The sequence below is a fragment of the Melospiza georgiana genome, chromosome 5, assembly GCF_028018845.1.
Source record: "Melospiza georgiana isolate bMelGeo1 chromosome 5, bMelGeo1.pri, whole genome shotgun sequence".
Lineage (NCBI taxonomy): Eukaryota > Metazoa > Chordata > Aves > Passeriformes > Passerellidae > Melospiza > Melospiza georgiana.
Window position 1 is genome coordinate 48,394,091 of NC_080434.1, and position 14,047 is coordinate 48,408,137.

General features: G+C 35.4%; 1 protein-coding gene across 9 annotated transcripts in view; it reads left to right on the plus strand.

Moving 5' to 3' along the window:
* Positions 1-14,047, plus strand: part of FRYL (FRY like transcription coactivator) — a 163,509-nt gene that overhangs the window by 90,139 nt on the left and 59,323 nt on the right. For all 9 annotated transcript variants that reach the window (XM_058025353.1, XM_058025356.1, XM_058025352.1 and 6 more), the window contains 13 exons: positions 1,796-1,899; positions 2,536-2,644; positions 3,658-3,744; positions 4,369-4,540; positions 5,220-5,352; positions 5,607-5,714; positions 6,902-7,139; positions 7,748-7,933; positions 8,025-8,111; positions 8,866-9,134; positions 9,551-9,746; positions 10,695-10,819; positions 12,988-13,045. In XM_058025353.1, the coding sequence (XP_057881336.1) occupies positions 1,796-1,899; positions 2,536-2,644; positions 3,658-3,744; positions 4,369-4,540; positions 5,220-5,352; positions 5,607-5,714; positions 6,902-7,139; positions 7,748-7,933; positions 8,025-8,111; positions 8,866-9,134; positions 9,551-9,746; positions 10,695-10,819; positions 12,988-13,045 (1,872 nt within the window). The remainder of the gene's footprint in view (positions 1-1,795; positions 1,900-2,535; positions 2,645-3,657; positions 3,745-4,368; positions 4,541-5,219; positions 5,353-5,606; positions 5,715-6,901; positions 7,140-7,747; positions 7,934-8,024; positions 8,112-8,865; positions 9,135-9,550; positions 9,747-10,694; positions 10,820-12,987; positions 13,046-14,047) is intronic.

Genomic DNA, 14,047 nt, shown 5'->3' on the forward strand with positions numbered 1-14,047 from the left:
ACAATCAGTAATTGTTGGCCTGTAAATTAAATACAATGAGTAATAATATTGTGGGGGTTTTGCTGTTTAAGCTGATTAGAATCAAAGCTATCCCAGTCTCACCCTCTGGTACAGTTACATTTCCTTCTTGCTCACAGTAGCACTGCAGGTAAATTAACTGTAGGGCGAGACATTTATCAGTGTGAGTAGTAAGCAGGGACAGGTGTAACTTCTTGCTGGATAGATTTTGTCCAGATCACTTCCCTAAATTTACCCACTGCCTAGCTGTAGTGCTGACTCAGAGGTGATGGCAGCACACATTGATGTATGATGGGAAGACAGAACAGCATTATCACAGATGTAAACTGGGTTATGTTATTCCCTCTAATATTCTGGTAGTCAACCTTGTGTGTTACTTGTCTGTCCTACTTTGAAATACCACTTCTGCCTCTGTGATTCTGTGATAGGCTTTTAGTGTCAAAACCAGTAGTCTGGACCCACCTGTGTTAAAGCCACCAAAATTACTCTCCTTTGTGAATACAATCTTTTATACAGACATGGACATGAGGGTATTTTGATCAGCTTATGGGTGCGAGTTGGACTTTCTTACTGCTAGAATTAATGTACAGGGAGCATTGAGGTTGTGGGAGAGAGAACCATGAATGAGACCATCTCTTTTTGAACAGTATGTTTTTTTAGTTCCACTTACACCCTTTGTGAATTTGCACTCCATTTGTCCTGGAAGGACAAAGGCATCTGCAATTCTGACTCACTGGCTTGTGGCAAAAAAAAAAATGAAATTAATTATGTTCAAGTCATCATATAGATATGTCTTGAGACAGAGGGACTTCACTGGAGGTGAGGAAGGTGTGGTTTTGGGGTTCTGTTTTTGCTTTTTTGTTAGTTTTCTTTGGGTTTATTAGTTTGAATTGGGATAATGCCTAAAAAGTTGACAACTCAGAATCATTTATTATACTCAGAAATTTATACTTATGGCCAGGTCCAGGAATCTTGCTGGACACTTCTAGATTGTAAGTACTCCAAGAATCGCTATTTGGAAAGGAGATTTCTGGAGCTGGTACAAAAGCTAGCTACTGTTTACACAGTTTATGAGCTTGGAGGAGCAAAGCTAAACTCAGTAGCAGCTTGAAGACAAAAATCATTTTGTGTTCAGTACATTATTTAAACTGAATTGTGCTGCTAGATTTTATATTAATTCAAGAAGCAGTAGCATAATTGTTACAATAAAAGTTCATTGAAAGTGGGCAAACACTAATACAGCCTGCAGGAAGTGTCTGCATTGTCTGAAGCCACACCCAGAGATGCATCTTTGTGTGCCTTCCCTGTTTTGCATTCTTTTCTTCTGCACCTGCTATTGTCTGCTGTCACAGGCTGAGTGATGGAATGAGACCTTGTGCCTGATCCAAAGCAGCTACTCCAATGTTTTAGACAAACTAAAAATTGGTTTGCTATGAAGTAGGTATTTGTTACCAAGGGCTTTCTGAGAAAAGTTCTTGAAAGCAATATACTCTTGGTGTGTTCATCTCAAGAAGAATATCTGCTTTTTAGTTACTGCTCTGCCCTCAGAGTTAGAGATGTGTAAAATGAGCTGGAGTTACTAGTTAAAAATTTAAGGTTAGGAAATATGCAATACAGGCTTGGTTTGTTTTTGAAAAAATACCAAAAAATTGTAGTCAGTATTAAACCCATCTGCTTTCATTGTTAAAAATTATTTTCAAAATAAATAAACATTATAATAGAATTTTGTCAGTGTCTCACAGGCAACAATAACTGTATTTCTAAATTTATTTTACAGAATAAAGATCCCAAAATGTCCCGAGTTGCACTGGAATCTTTGTATAGGTTATTGTGGGTTTATGTTATTAGAATTAAATGTGAAAGCAACACTGTAACTCAAAGGTAAGTTCATTATATAAAGTATTTTAAACTACTGATGATGGAGATTTTATTCCAATTTAGTGATATCAGAAGAGAGCTTGAAGCCAGCTCAGGGATGGTTTAGTCAAATAAGCAGTAAATATTTTGTCTTAATAGAGAAAACCAAAAGCCCTTGAGTACTTTGATGGAAAGAAGGAATAGAGTCTTGAATTGTCTTTGCAGGGATAGAAGAAGGCAGAGAGATTTATTAAAGTCAAAAGGCACCAATGGTGACAGAACAAATTGGATATGAAGTGTCCATCACTAAGTATGGACTGGAAATAAAAAGGTTTTATTTATATTTGTGTATAATGAGAATTTGGAATAGACATTCAGATTTTGCCCCTCCTCCTGACTATTAGTAACTGGTTTAAAACAGGATATTTTTCAGTTCATAGAGGAACCCATGACAGCTGGTGACAGCTGGTGCTGGGCTTCCTGTACCTGGTCCTACCTGTATAGGCTTCTATATTATTTCATAGTAGGTCCACACACACACACACACACACACACACACACACTCACACTCTTCCAGATTTGAACTGTAACATCTGTGCTGTTATAAGTATCTATTTTTAAAACATCTTTTTATTTCTTTTTGTTTCTAAACTCTTGTAGCCGTCTCATGAGCATTGTATCAGCACTTTTCCCAAAAGGGTCGCGCAGCGTGGTCCCACGAGACACACCTCTGAATATATTTGTGAAGATTATTCAGTTCATTGCTCAGGTAAGAATGCATCTAGCTAGAGCTATAATAGTAGGATGGACATTATTTGGAAGAACTGTAAGTTTAAGGTTCATTTTTGAAATGTTTCCACTGCAAGTGGTCTCATCTTGAGTAGAATTTCTCCAAATATGTGTAACAAACGAAAGAATTAATTCTCTTTCAATTGGTGGCAAAATTTTTTTTTTGAACTTCACAAACTGGTATGTACAAACATTATGATGATTAGTATTTACATTTGTATTGCACTGTTGGGTGCTGTATATATATATATATATATTTATATATATTTATTTATATGTTTGCAATATAATTACTATATCCATTATGGTAGTTTTATAAGGGACAAAGAATTAGAACAGCAATACCTATTTATGTTTAGCCTGGAAACTGACCTCAATAGACAGAAATAGTATGCAATGAATGCAGTAGTATATAGTCAGCATTACATTATGATTTATATTATTTTAGGTGCATTTTTTTGTCCTAATATCAAAATGCAAGATGCAATATCACAAGATGAGCTCTCATTAATCTTTAACTTTATATATTAGAGACATCTTTTCCTGTCTTAGAAATAGTTTGTCTGTGCTTCAGTATCCAAAACTATTTGCTTTTGGTCATACAAGGATGAGGCAGGATGCACAACTCATCACTGTTTATATTTTTTTGTATTTATATTTATATGTAGTATTTTTTTCTACCTTAGGGCTTCTCTTTATCCCAATTTCTTTTTTCTATAACAGCTCATGTTATTTGTAGAAATGTATTTGATCTGATGATGAATTGTCTGGGAATTTTTTCAGGAGAAATGGTTCAGCCATATCAGGGGATGAGCTGTGTTGAATTGTACTAGATTTTAAAAAAAGGTCATAAGAATACGGAGGAAAAAAGAAATATTTTAAAAACTTTTTAAAATAAATTTTAAGACATAATACCCAGTAGCTGTGCAAAGCCAAGACATAATGCATATTAATGGGAAAGAGATGATCATACAAATCTATTTTTCTTTGTAGGAACGTTTGGATTTTGCAATGAAAGAAATAATATTTGATCTTCTTAGTGTTGGAAAATCACCTAAAACCTTCACTATTAATCCAGAGGTAATAAAAGCTCATTACTTGCATGCCATGAGAACAAGGCATTGAGGGATTTTTGGGGAGGAAGTGGTTAACTTTGCACCGAGATAAAAGCAAATTAATGAGTATCTGAAGGAGTGTTCTGCTAACACTGAAGAAGTAATTGTTGTTGTGCACTGTTGCTGTTTGATTTTAGGTGAGCAAGCAGTTCTACAGTTAAGACTGATTTCAAGAACAATTTCAGAAAGTATGGGGTTTTTGGTACAGTGTAACTGTAAAGCATTTTTTCAGGAAAGTCATACCTAGCTCTTCAAGACCCAGTCTAACAGATGGGATGTTTAGCAATGTCTGTCTTCAGTGTGTTGCTCTAGAGGTTCATATCAAGTCCTTGAGTGCTCAGTACTATATAATATTCTGTATCTTAGCCTGGGCCCAGTCAGTTCACTTGAATCAGAATGTGGAGCGGCACAGAAAACTTAAGCTCTATTCCTGTTACTTCATTACCTTAATATGCAACATTTAAATTAGGTCTGTCTTGCTGTCTGTTTAAAAGAGAGGAAAAATGCAATTTGTATTTTGTCTCTGTGTTACTTCAATATTGTAATTTTTTCTCTTTTCCCTTTTTTTCTCCCATTGTTGTGCTTGAAGAGGATGAATATTGGCCTCAGAGTCTTCCTTGTCATAGCAGATAGTTTGCAGCAAAAAGATGGTGAACCACCAATGCCGACAACAGGAGTTGTTCTTCCGTCGGGAAATACTCTACGTGTGAAGAAAATTTTTCTTAATAAAACACTGACAGATGAGGAAGCAAAAGTTATAGGTATGTTATATTCTTTTGTAAGTTGGCATTTCAATATGTCTGTGTATATTCCCAATTATTCTCATCAGTAAATTAGTGTAACTTTATTTATGTATTTATTTTAATTGTTAGCCAGAATTACTTTGATTTTTAGAGAGGGCTGCTAGACATTAATGACCCTCTGGTGTCTCAAACTAAACCCATGTCTTAAAGTGTTTTGCACTTGTTGCAAAATAAGTACAAAGAAGCCTGAGTGCAGTGAGTGTGGTAAACAGCATGGCAATTTTTTTTTTTTTCTTGATGTCACTCTAAAATGTTCCAAATGTCTCACAGCTGAGTGGAGTAAGGCACTCTAAATCCCTTTGCCTTGTTGATCTTCTATGAATGAGGTAGTCATCTCAAAGGACTGTTTCAACATGTCAAATTTAAACTAGAACTAAAAAGCTTGGAATTGAGAAAATGAAGAAGCAGCTAATGGTTACTTCATTGTTTTTGTTTTTCCTGCAGGAAACTTCTACTTTTGTATAATGTCTTATATTTATAGATATGTATTTCATAAATACATGCATTTGTTTTGACAGTTAAAGTATATATTTCATGTCATCTGTGCAATAAGAAACTTGTCCTAACCTGAATAAGTGGCAGATTTTTAAATAAAAATATGAAAGAAGGTGATGGAACTCACTCTTTGATTTTTCAGGAATGTCCATATACTATCCTCAAGTCAGAAAAGCACTGGATAGCATTCTTAGGCATTTGGACAAAGAAGTTGGAAGGCCCATGTGCATGACTAGTGTGCAGATGTCCAATAAAGAACCAGAAGACATGATTACGTATGTACTGAATTGCAGCATTTTCGCTGTCACAGTAGCATCACATTATTTTTATTCTCTTATGTTGCAGATGCCATCATTAAAGTGTTACAGTTGTGAGGTTTTTTCTGGACTATTAAGTGAATGTTAGTTTCATTAATTATTGATAAAAATGTATGTTACCTCCATAGTTGTGGCATGAAATTGAAAATACATTTCTAGTGTACTGAAGTAAATTTTCTGGTCTCTTTATTGATTATAAACTGCTTTTGTAGGGGTGAGAGGAAACCTAAGATAGATTTGTTCAGAACTTGCATTGCTGCTATCCCAAGACTGATTCCAGATGGCATGAGTAGGACTGACCTCATTGAATTGCTTGCAAGGTAAGAGAAACAGGATTGTGCTCTTAGTGGATGTTCTGTTTCAAATGCTGCATGTGCACAATTGTCAGTGCCCTCGCTCTGCAGTGTGAGTCCCTGCGTGCACACTCTGTCCTCGCTGCTCCTGCCAGCCTTCTGCAGTTGGTCAGCTTTTACTGGCTGTAGTAGCAGGAGGCCAATTTATCCTGCAGACCTTGCATGTATTTTTAGAGAGAGTATTTTGAGAACTAGGAATTTATTGCTGTTGCTTTGGTTTTTTTAACCTGCTATACTTTTTTTCCTCTCTTTTTTTCTTGTGTTGCAAATACTATTAAATTTTCATAAAGTCAGTCCTGTTTGACATTACCAAAATTTGAGATAGGCACCTGGGGGAAACTTCATTATTTTTCTCTACTAATCCTGCTTTGTTTTTCCATTTTTCTGTGATCCAACACTACCCATATTCTTCCATCTCTTATCTCAGTTTAAATTGAATATACCCTGTCAGTACTGATATATAGTTGAGAAGATATTTTTAAATTATAAATGTAAGAATAGTCTGGCACAGAAATACAGGACAACATATAGCTTGGAAATTCTAAATTCATTTTCATATAAAGGGTTGAGTTACGTATATAAAAAGTTAGTAATAACTTAGGAGAAGAAGATTTTTCTAACACTCTTTCTTCAATGTTTAAAATAATATTAAAGACATGAAATTATTAAGTAATATTATAATACTGGAAGAAGTGTCTTCTACTATAGCAGGCTTAGATGGATTTTTAGGTATATGTTCAAAGGAATGTTTTGTGAATTTTTTCTCATATCTAAAGTAAGTGTCCTTTAGCTGCAAAACAAATGTGTTGTTTTCAATTTTAATTTGAAGAAAATAGCCTATACATCACAGAGTGCTGATCTGCTGAGCTCAGACACCTGCAAATATGCACCTTTGTTAAAAATTTGATAGTCTCTCTTGAACACAGTTTATTAATTATATTAACCTTTGTGAAACTTTGCATTATTTTGCTTTAGTAGAAGTGCCTTCTCTTACTAGCCAGTTTCAGTTTTATCCAGTGCAGGAAATGAATCTCTGTGGAACTGTTCTGCATTGTACAGTAAAGAAGGAAGAGTAAACACCAAACTTTAAATGATAAAGGCTGGTTAAGAGTGTGCTTATTTAGGGTGATGATACCAATGTTTTTTCTAAACAGGCTGACAATTCATATGGATGAAGAACTTCGTGCCTTGGCTTTCAATACACTCCAAGCATTAATGCTTGATTTTCCAGATTGGCGGGAAGATGTTCTTTCAGGATTTGTTTATTTTATTGTGCGTGAAGTGACTGACATCCACCCAACGCTTCTTGACAATGCAGTAAAAATGTTAGTGCAGCTCATAAATCAGTGGAAACAAGCAGCCCAAATGCACAATAAAACCCAAGATGCTCAGGTATATCTATATAAGATCCTTTGGTGTTAAAACATACTTGGAATCTACATACAAACTTAGTGGCTTTAGTGGTTTTGTTAAGTAATAAATATTCAGCTAAATTTCTTATAGCACTTGAAGACTTCTAGATCTCTCATTTTAAGTTAACATTTTTTATCAAAATAAAAGTAGTCCCAAATTATTAAGTTTTACGTGAACACTAATTCATTACCACATTTTGCTTATGTTATAGGAAATATGTAGGAGTTATTAAACAGTAGAATTAAGCCCACCAGTTTTTACTTGCCAATAGAAAGGGTTCAAATAATTTAATATCATAATTGTTTACAAAAGAGTAATGCTTGAGGTTTTTGAAATTTTGCTTTCATTGCATCATCTTGTGAGAAAGTGAAATAAAGATGTCCTTGTGGTATTTGTTTGGACTAAATTCAGAGAGGTAATAAAAAATGAAGTGACTAATATTATGTCACTCTCATAATGCAGAATTTGACCAGTAGCCAAAAATCTGAATATTTTATTTTTAAATCAGCCATTGCCAATAATGGAACTGTATCTTAGCTGTGTTTAGTTTTTCTTTCTTTGCTTAACTTCTGTGTTGTTTTTCTTAGCGTGGTGTATCCAATGGGGCTGCCCATACCCTTCCCCTGGAGAGGACCCTTTACTCCAGTGTATTCCATGTGGTGGAAGGCTTTGCTTTGGTCATCCTTTGCAGCACAAGGCCTGCCACCAGGAGATTAGCTGTCAGTGTTCTCAGAGAAATAAGGGCCTTGTTCACACTTCTAGAAATTTCAAAGGTAACAGTTGATGACCCATTCTTAGGCTGCCTGGTGAAACTGCTTTTATTTTGACATTCTTTGAGCCTAGTATGCTTTGTGCTTTTTGTAGAGTGATGATGAGTTGGCTATAGATGTAATGGACAGACTGAGTGCTACTATCCTGGAGAGTTTCATACATCTCACAGGGGCTGACCAGGTAGGACTTCTTATGTAAAGTTGCTTGTAAGATGAAGTAATTCTGTAAAGCTATCCCAAATAAATAGTGTGTATTTCAAATGATAGCGTCATTATGTTCATGCTGATCTTAATAGCAATTTATCACCGCAAAAAGGCAGAAATCTGAGGTATGTCGTGAGGTTGACTCCGCCATTGTAAACTTTCTGACTGATAGTGTGTTGTTATCACCACCATATAAACACTGAGAGCTGTGTCTTTATCTGTTTTTTCTCATCTTGCTCACAGACTGCAATTTCTTAAAAGCAAAGGGCACTGCTTTTTTCTGCAGTAATACAGTGTCCTAACAGTCAATGTGCCTTTATCCATGATGAATGCTCTAATAGCTGTCAGTGAATAACAGCTGAATTCCATACTTAGGTATTTATCATAAACTCCTAAGTATTAAGGAAACTTCTGATTTTAGGATTAGGAAACAAATTGGAATCCAGTAGTAAGGCTTTTAGAGTACAAAGCTTTTGGAGGAATTAAATCTTTATGCATGAAAGGGTCTTTTTCTAGGATTTGCTATTTCCTAATACCAGTTTGTTCACAAACAACATGTTTCTATAGCTGTTTACATTAAGATCTTCTGTAAAAAGCCCCATAAATTACTTTTTTCTCTGTTATGGGTGTGCTTTTGATACTGATACTTTATTAGATAAATAACAAAAGATATTGTTGCTTAAAATACATGGGTATTAAATATTTCCTCATTGTCTTTTCTATGCACGCAGACTACTTTACTGTACTGTCCCAGTTCAATAGATTTACAAACTCTGGCTGACTGGAATTCCTCCCCAATCAGCCACCACCTTGATGTGGTCAGTCCCTCACATATTTGGATATTTGCACATGTGACTCAAGGCCAAGATCCATGGATTATAAGCCTCTCAAGTTTCATGAAGCAGGAAAATCTTCCAAAACACTGCCCAACAGCTGTAAGCTATGCTTGGACATTTGCTTATACAAGACTTCAGCTGCTGTCTCCACAAGTGGATATCAAGTAAGTTTATTTCTAAAGTAAATACATTATATTATATTGAGTATTATTTCAAGATTTATCATCATTGCAGTGTCATTATTGTTTCATTGAGGTAACATAACTTCTTTATATTGTCTGTGGATTTATTTCAGCTTTATATAATAAAAAATTAAAGCAGATTTATCTGCATAAAATATCATCTGCAGCAAACATTAATTAATGCCTTTGGCCAAATTGTAGTTCAGCAGATTTGAATGTAAAAGCATGCATTATTGATGTACAAGTCTGCTCTGAATAACTTACTCAGAGTTTACTATGTTAACAATTGGGGAAGTCATGGCGTATGCATAACTGAAAAATAAATTCAGTAGAAAACCAAAGTAAAATGTAGTAAGCTTAATTTACTCTACTGAGCTCTTCTCTTTCTTTTTTAATAGCAGCCCTATCAACACAAAGAAAGTAAATACTACTACAAGCAGTGACTCCTATATTGGGCTCTGGAGAAACTACCTGATTCTTTGCTGCAGTGCAGCATCTTCTTCAAACTCCTCCACTTCCACAGGCTCTGTGAGATGTTCCCCTCCTGAGACGCTGGCGTCTACCCCAGACAGTGGTTATAGCATTGATTCAAGAGTAGGTTCTTCTAATACTTTCTGTAAATAAGTCTACATCTTATTGAAAATAGAAACACCAGAGGGTGTATTGTGTTCTATCGTGGTTAGAAACTGGTATAATTTGTCTGAAAATATTTTTAGGATACCTTTGTTTTTCATTTGTTTAGAATACTGTTTTAGTTTGCTTTTCCCAGTCTGTGGTATGTTTTTAAAGCAAATCCAGTCACATAATGAAGACATTTACCAAATCTCAAAATCTTATCTAGCAGTAATAAGGAAATGTTTTGTTTGCTGTTAAAGGGGTGGTTTTGCTGTCATTAGACTTCTGCAGTTCTGAGAAAATAGACTCTCACTTCAATAACTGAAACAGGGACCTATTCAGGCATGATGTATCTTGTATATTTTCCCAATCACAGATACTTTTTTGTCTTCATATTATCTGCAGATTACAGGGTTTTTCCCCTCTTCTTTAGCTTCTTTTTGTTCATCTCATTTTTGGCTTCCCGTAGAAGATACAGTAGACATAAAGATAATTCATGGACTATGCCGCAGATTTTTGACAGAAGTAGCCTGTTCCACTTGTTTGTTACCAAGATACTTTCCCCACTTCTGAGAAACTATAGACTGAAAGCTTTGTTCTCTTTGAGAACTACTCAGGAGTCTAAGGAGTTGGACACCAGAAATCTACTTCTTCCTCAAGGAGGGCAGATACATTAATGTGCAAAGCATCTGTGTATCATATTGTGCAATTCATTGTCATCTGACTAGGAAAATTCAGTGATGCAAGAAATAGTTAATACTACTTTACTATTTCAGGAAATCTTTTCCATGTCAAAGATAAATTTCACCTTTATCATTTTGAGTCACTGGTCCAGTGTGAATAGACTGTGAAATTACAGCAGATGTTTTCATGTCACCACCTTGTGGTAGCTACTTCATTGTTGTTTTGTTCTGGTTTTCTTCTTAGATTATTGGCATTCCATCCCCTTCCTCCCTGTTTAAGCACATAGTTCCAATGATGCGCTCTGAGAGCATGGAAATTACAGAATCTCTTGTCCTGGGACTTGGCAGGACCAACCCAGGAGCTTTTAGGTAACTGTTGTGTTTCATCTATTTCTGTTCTAATTGGTTATAAAGCTGGGGAATTGGAGCTCATTTTTTCTTTCCTTTTTTTTTTCCTTTTTTTTTTTCCCTTTTAAGAATTTTTAAAAAGCTATGACAACTGATTCTCATTGTCTTTTCTAGCATTTAGAGGCATGATAGAGATGGTTAGAGATTGTAAGAATTTTATGTGGAGGTCATGCCTGCATAAAGAAAAAGAAGTTAGTAGAAAGAATAAATAGCTTATTGGTATTTAAAGCTACTCTTATCTGAAAGAGCAGATTATGTGAACTAATAACATTTGAAATGTTAATTACAACCAAGTTTGTAGTAGTTGATAAACTCTCCTTACTGGTATTGTCAATTGTTCTTTATGAGGATGAATGAAGAGAGAGAACATCTGAGGGCAAGAAAATCTCCTGGGAAGGCCATCAGATGTTCTCTGACAGCAGCCAAACTCTGCTGCTGAGAGAAATTATGAGTTATAAAGTTGAGATTATGAGTTATCATGAGAATTATAAAGTTGAACCATGCACAGCAACCAACTCTGCTTCTGCAGAAGGAACAGGAATTGCTGATACCGTTGGTTTTGAATAAGATGATGCTTCTCTCCAGTCACTTGTGTACCATATGATCTCAGATAAAAAATCAATATTGATATTAATGCCAGGTTCTAAGTTGTCGTGTTTTGGTTTATATCCCTTGATAATCTTGTAATTTTATATGATATCTGACTTTATTTGCTGCCAGGAGTAAAGCAAGACTTTGTGCCATGATCCTGGAGAGCTGCTTAACAGCTATGAAGTCTAGAAAATGCTTTCAGAGATAATTTTACCAGAAATCCTTGATTTCTGAATTAGAAACAACTCGTCCAGCAAGTTAAAAAGAAAAAAACCTGATTCCTCATCAGTTTTATAATTTCAGAATGTGTTTTTTTTTTCTATGACCAGCTTTTTTCTCTGTCCAGTGCTCACATGTACTCACACCAGATGCTAGCTGTAGCCTACCCCTCACCATTGCTGCTCTGCACTGATTTGGTGTTTAGCTTTTGTGGTTTTAGGCACTGTTCCTCCCCACTTGTTATGTTTTCTCAAGAACTTTTTCCATTATAGACTATATACATGCAATCCACATACAATTATTAGAATAATATTTTTGCTTTGTGTAACTGATCATATAAATTCTTCTAGGTATCTCTTGATCTTCATTGTAAGACTACCCTTTACTATATTTTAGCACAGAAAAGTTTCTTTCAAGTTATTTTCTGTGTTTGAAAGAAAATACATAACAATATGCCTAACTTTCTTGTAAATGAGTACACCGCAAACATTTGTGCAGCATTCTGATCACCTGGACCCATTCTCTGAAGGAGGAGCTTTGCATGAAGTATCAGAGGAGTCAGTCATTTACCAAAAACTTGAAGTGGTTTATGCTTTTGATATATCTCAGTTGGGGCACCACAGGAAGTAGAAGAATGTGTCCACTCCAACAAATCTGGAGACACTAGTTACTATGATAACAAATATGAAAGTAAACCAAATATTTTTACCGTAGTATGTTGTCTGCTTACTTCTGTACTACTGATCTCCTTTCCCTGCCTCCTTTTTGAAGTCATATGAGAATCTTAGTTTGGCAGCAGGAATCGAGTAGTGATAAAAACTGTGGAGCTTCAGAACAAATGGGGAATGTAAGCACACTGTCAAAACCTGTTTCAGTGTTCAGAGACTGGTCTAACTACTGTCAGTGTATTGTTACTGGACTTAAAGAAACAATATTAACAACTAAATGCATCATAACAGCTGAAGGGGCATTGTATGATAAGCTGCCAGCATCTTTTTTTCCCCATAATGATATCCGTCTGCACCATATGGCTTTGTTAAACTCTTAATATGAAAATAAATGAAAATTATATGTGATAGAAATAAGCCATAATACTTGGAGAATGCAAATTAAGGGATAATTGTTGGGACATTAATTTATAATCTCCTTTAAATTAGGAAAATATCTTTCTAGGAAACTTTGCTTTTAAAAGCTACAGATAAAGAAGGAAAACCTGAGGGTGTTTTAACTTCTGTTGTAATACTAGTTCTTGAGAAACGTCTTTCAGTTGAGATGTTAATTTAATGTTTGTTTTTATCCTTTTAATTATTTTAATTCAGGGAACTAATAGAAGAATTACATCCTATAATTAAGGAAGCACTTGAAAGAAGGCCAGAGGTAATGAAATAATTTCCATTATACTCAGTACAGTTTTAACTGTCTTTTCACAAAGAGAAAGTGTTAGTTATTTTCTTTAATTTTTGCATTTAAAAACAGTCAGTTTAACAGATAAAAAGGTGAAATATTGCTTTTTTAAATGATTGTGAAGTGTTTGCATTCGAAGATCTTCATGTTTGAGATTTCTGTTATTCCTCTATCCGAGATTTTATTTCAAATGATGAAAAAAATACAGTAACCTCTTCCACATTCGGTTAATTTCTTTAACCTAATCATAGTTTTACACAATTGTTACTTTGTTATATCATCAGCGACATTCCCACAATTAGTGGTAGCTATGACATAGAATTGAGTTTAAATCTCCACTAACTTTGTTGGGGTGTGGTGGTGGTTTTTAGGAGAAAAGATTGTAAACTCAGCTGACTGCTCTAATGAAAATGATGAAAAGGAACAGCACTTCTGTTTCAAAATGTTCCTGTACTGTTGTGTGTTGTGTCAGGCTTGCATACAAATCACAGAATATTTTGGGGTTGTAAAGGACCTTTAAAGGTCGCCTAGTTCACCCACCTTGAAATGAGCAGGACCATCTTCAGCTACATCATGTTTCTCAGAGCACCATCAGCCTGACCTTGAATGTTTCTACTGATGGGGCATCTTTCATCTCTCTGGGCAACCTGTTCCAGAGTTTCACACCCTCATAATAAAAAGTGTCTCTTTTATATCTAGTCTAAATCTACTCACTTTTAGTTTAAAACCTTTGCCCCTTGTTGTATCACAACAGGCCCTGCTAAAATGTTTGTCCCCATCATTCTTACAAGCCCTTTTTAAGCGCTGAAAGGTCACAATGAGGTCTCCTTGGACCCTTCTCCAGGCTGAAGAGCCCTAGCTCTCACAGCTTCTGTTCACAAGAGAGGTGCTCCAGCCCTTTGATCATTTTTGCAGCCCTCCTCTGGACTCATTCCAATATGCCCATGTGCCTGTGGACCCCACGAGGCAGTACTT